Source organism: Caretta caretta, chromosome 28 (assembly GCF_965140235.1).
Source record: "Caretta caretta isolate rCarCar2 chromosome 28, rCarCar1.hap1, whole genome shotgun sequence".
In the NCBI taxonomy this organism is placed as follows: Eukaryota; Metazoa; Chordata; order Testudines; family Cheloniidae; genus Caretta; species Caretta caretta.
In genome coordinates, this window is record NC_134233.1 from 9,051,085 (window position 1) to 9,055,299 (window position 4,215).

General features: G+C 48.2%; 1 protein-coding gene across 1 annotated transcript; it reads right to left on the bottom strand.

The window, feature by feature from the left end:
- Positions 1-697: 697 nt before the first annotated feature.
- On the bottom strand, positions 698-2,705 carry LOC142070348 (uncharacterized). Its single transcript, XM_075124047.1, has one exon. The coding sequence runs from the start codon at positions 2,588-2,590 to the stop codon at positions 1,601-1,603; it is 990 nt and encodes a 329-aa protein (XP_074980148.1). The 5' UTR covers positions 2,591-2,705; the 3' UTR covers positions 698-1,600.
- Between the last annotated feature and the right edge of the window lie 1,510 nt (positions 2,706-4,215).

A 4,215-nucleotide genomic window follows, 5' to 3' on the forward strand; every position in this document is an offset into this window, starting at 1 on the left:
TCTGAACTTGGAATCTGTTACATTCCCTCATTGGCTACCATCATTTAACCAACACGGAAGTGCTTCTTGTCCAGCAAGGCAGCCAGTTTGGGACCCATAGGCATGGCATGGCTCTGAAGGAATCAGCTGTTTCTCTCTGTGCTTCAGGAAACTTGGGATCCAAATGGTAAAAGACAGTTGTTCCCAGTTTCATCATGGCATCCTTTAGAAGTGTGAGCAATTCTAAAAACAGTTTACCTTGGCCACAGGTCACCATAGCGTCCATCTCTGGGGTGAAAATCAACCACTCGTACCTCTCATTTCTACCTGAGTTCTTGTCAAATCTTTGACCTTAGTTGTAACAATTTTACACGGCTCTGGCGTAGAATTCTTCACCAACCACACAACATACCAGTAGCGATACTGAGGTAGAACTCCCCCAAATATGCCCTTTTGTTTCTTTAATCTGGTGGCACAGATTTAAATAAGGGACTAAATTCAGGTGCGGCTTAGAATCCCTCTAAGACACCAAATGTCAGGTATCTACTCAAAATGGGTGTCTTTCTGCAGCTCTATCACATTCCTCATGGATGTCATTTCCTACACATTTACAGCATCTCCCAGGAGTGAGCTGAACAGAAATGTCACTTCCATTTTTCCCATCTCTACCTAGGAAGGGATTGCATTTCCCAAATAAGAGGCAACATGCACCTGATTAGGAAGGGAAGATCTTCAGGAGCAACCTCCTGCAGGGCATGGGCCACAACTGCTTTGGGAGGCAAATGAATGGGTCTTTTGCTTAGTTCCAAATCCTTTACTAGAGAATCCTCTTCCCAGCCCCTTCGGGAAATACTGACCTTACCAATTGAAGAACAGGGGGATAGAGATGGTGATGGAGAATCCCTCTGATTTACCCTATGTTCTTCTGTTGTTACAGAGGGGAAAAGACATTTTCCCCTATCCCTTCCCTATTCCTGCTCTTTGTTATACTTCAATATATTTTGAGGGAGGAAAACGGGAGTAAAAATATCTGCCTTCAGGAAAACCTGAAGCAACAGCGCTCTGATGAACTGTGACAACTGGGAATGAAACAATATGATCCTGGTGGGGGAACTTGATGACTAACAATGGTTTTTAAATGGGGGAACAGTATAACTGTGATGCTCAGGCTTTGTTTAGACTAGGACATGTGATGGAGTTTAGGTCAGGTCAAGGGGAAAGCTAATGCCAACCACTGCACCTCGGCTGCATCTGAACGACAACTGTAATTGTCTTTTAACACCAAGATCACTAACTTGAGCAGCCAACGCCATGTACAGTCCTACTGGATGTAAGGCACGGGTAGTTTTTGCCTCAGTGTAGCTTGTTGGGAACAAACCTCTCTCCCCCACCTGGAGCTGATGAACATTCCTGGCTGGAGGGACACACGCTCCTTTGACCCAAAAGGAAAGGAGTTGATAGAAAACATCACAGGACTGACCCCAAAGAAGGGTGAGCTGCAAAAGGCAGGAGCAGGCAACTCATCTGGGGGAGCTGAGTAACCACGGTGAAGATGGGGCACAGATCACTAAGTGGGAATTAGCAAATGTGATTTAAAAGAAAAAAATACCTTTGGCCAGCCCTAGTTAAGGCATTTGTTACAGATGACTCCTATGTGGATTTTCTGATGTCTAATAAGGGTTGAGCTCCGATTAAAGCTTCTCCCACACTCAGAGCACGTGTAGAGCCTCTCTCCTGTGTGGATTCGCTGATGTGTGATAAGGGCTGAGCTTTGATGGAAGTGTTTGCCACACTCACGGCATCCATAAGGTTTCTCACCCGTATGGATTCGCCGATGTATGATAAAGTATGAGCTCCGATTGAAGCGTTTCCCACACTCAGAGCATCCATAAGGCTTCTCACCTGTGTGGATTCTTCTATGTGTGGTCAGTACAGAGCTCCGATTAAAGCTTTTCCCGCACTCAGAGCACATGTAGGGGGTCTCTCCTGTGTGCGTTCTCTGATGTGTGATTAGGGTAGAGCTCTGATTGAAGCTTTTCCCGCACTCAGAGCATGTGTAGGGCCTCTCCCCTGTGTGGATTCGCTGATGTGAGAGGAGGGATGAACTGTCAATGAAGTGCTTCCCACACTCAGGGCATCCATAAGGTTTCTCACCCGTGTGGATTTTACGATGTGTAATTAGGTGTGAGCTCTGCTTGAAGTGTTTCCCACACTCAGGGCAGCCATAAGGTTTCTCATCTATGTGGATTCTCTTATGTGCAATGAGATGCGAGCTCTGCCTGAAGGATTTCCCACACACACAGCATGCGTAAGGTTTCTCACCCGTGTGGATTCTCTGATGTCTGAGAAGGTCCGAGCTCCCTTTGAAGCTTTTCCCACACTCGAGGCATGTGTAGCGTGTTCCTTCCAAGTTCATTCTCTCACGTGTAATAAGGTCTGACTGGCTACCGAAGTTTTCCTCTGGCCTCTGCTGACTCTCACAGGCTTTTGTTTTTTCTGGGCGTGCACAGCTCCCAGAATCATTCCCTTTGGACCTTCCTGACAACATCCCATGGGCTTCTACTCGCTCAGCATCTTCCTGCTGGGGTTCCTCCTCATTTTCACTCACCATCCCAAAACCTGACGGGAGACCGAGAGAATCCAGACGTAAGTCTCTGCCTGCGCCAGAGAGAAAGGAAATCTCAGAGAGAAGAACGGAAAAAGGGATGAAGGAACGAAAACGTGTACAGGACAGATCAAACCTATCAGGAGCTGATTTTCCCTTCAACCTTCCCCAGAGGAGAGAAAGGAAGGGATCAGTTCTGGGTCCGTATCTCAGAAGAAATCTCAGGGGACAGCGAGATTGGGGAGGGACCTGCTGCCAGTTGTCAGTCAGGATAGGTGGGAAGCCATGAGTGACCTCTGCCTAACGATTCCACATCTGCAGGGAACAATCCTGAACTTGGAGAGCTCACAAGATCTTTGTAGGGCATCCCAAATGTTTCCTGTATTCACCGACAGTTTTGGGGTTGGTTTAACCAATGCCTCACCTATGCAGGCAGCTCTCGGGAGCACTTTTTTCTTAGAGCCATGAAGGTCTGGGACGCACGACTCCTCCCCTCGTTCCAGCTGCGAGATCACATCAGTTCTGGAAACTGGAAACCCTGCTCAAGGCAAAGAAAACAAGGGAGGTCAGTGGAATTTGTGGGATACTTGTCACAAAGAATATTCCATGCTTTTAAGCCCAGCTCACTTTTAAGTAGTAACGTCCCAAGGCCGGCTTCCTTGGCTCAAAGTGCCAGGAGATGATTATTATAAATCATATTCATTACCTTAGTGCCTAAGGGCCAACTAACAGTGGGTCCTCATTTTGCTAGGCACAGTACAAACCGAGAAGCATTGATGGCCCGTGCCCTGAAGAAGTTACAATCTAAATAGACAAGGCAGACACAGAATGGGGGAAGGGGTACAACCCACCAGCAGAGTGAACTCCGTGAAGGCAGAGTGACAGATCTGATCAACACAGGCCTAGATCTTGAGACTATCGGATTTAATGTTACAACCAGGGCCAGCGTTTTCTGGAAATTGTAGCTAGGACTGCATTTTTTCCCAAAATTACTCTTTGTTTCTGGAATCACCGTTAATATCCGGAATTGCTGATCAGAGGGTGGGTGGGGCATGCAGGGTCACAATCCCCCAGATTTCTCCCTGGAGACACCCGTCTCCTCCCCAGGGCACAGGCTGGCTGCGGCTGAGACTTGATGCCAATTTCTTCCCTCTTCATAGAAGTCTGGGATCGGCAGTGGGACGCCAGGCTCTCTCATCATGCTGCAGAGAGGACGTCACTCACAGCTGCTCGCGGCCGTGTCCACAGCACCTCTCCCCTGCTCATCTCCCCTGTACACAGCTGGTTCATGCCCCGTCTCCCCAGCGCACAGCTGGCTCTAGGCTCTCAATGCCCAGTATCTGAGCCCCACCGCCCCCACACAGCCGGCTCCTGTCCCCTCCCCCCAAGGCACTTTCAGGCTTTAAAGGATTAGATATTGCTCACGTTTGTCAATTACTCTCTTTTCATTGCCTGCAAACTCTTGCCCTAATTATGACTGTTATCTGTATATCTAAGCCAGCCCTTGAAAGCATGAATTCTTCACAGACTATGATGCCGAGATGCACCACATGATACCAGGAAGGGCTGCGGGTTGGGTTTCCTGTGCAAGCTGGTATCACTACAGGGTGATGAATGCCAGATCTCAAGGC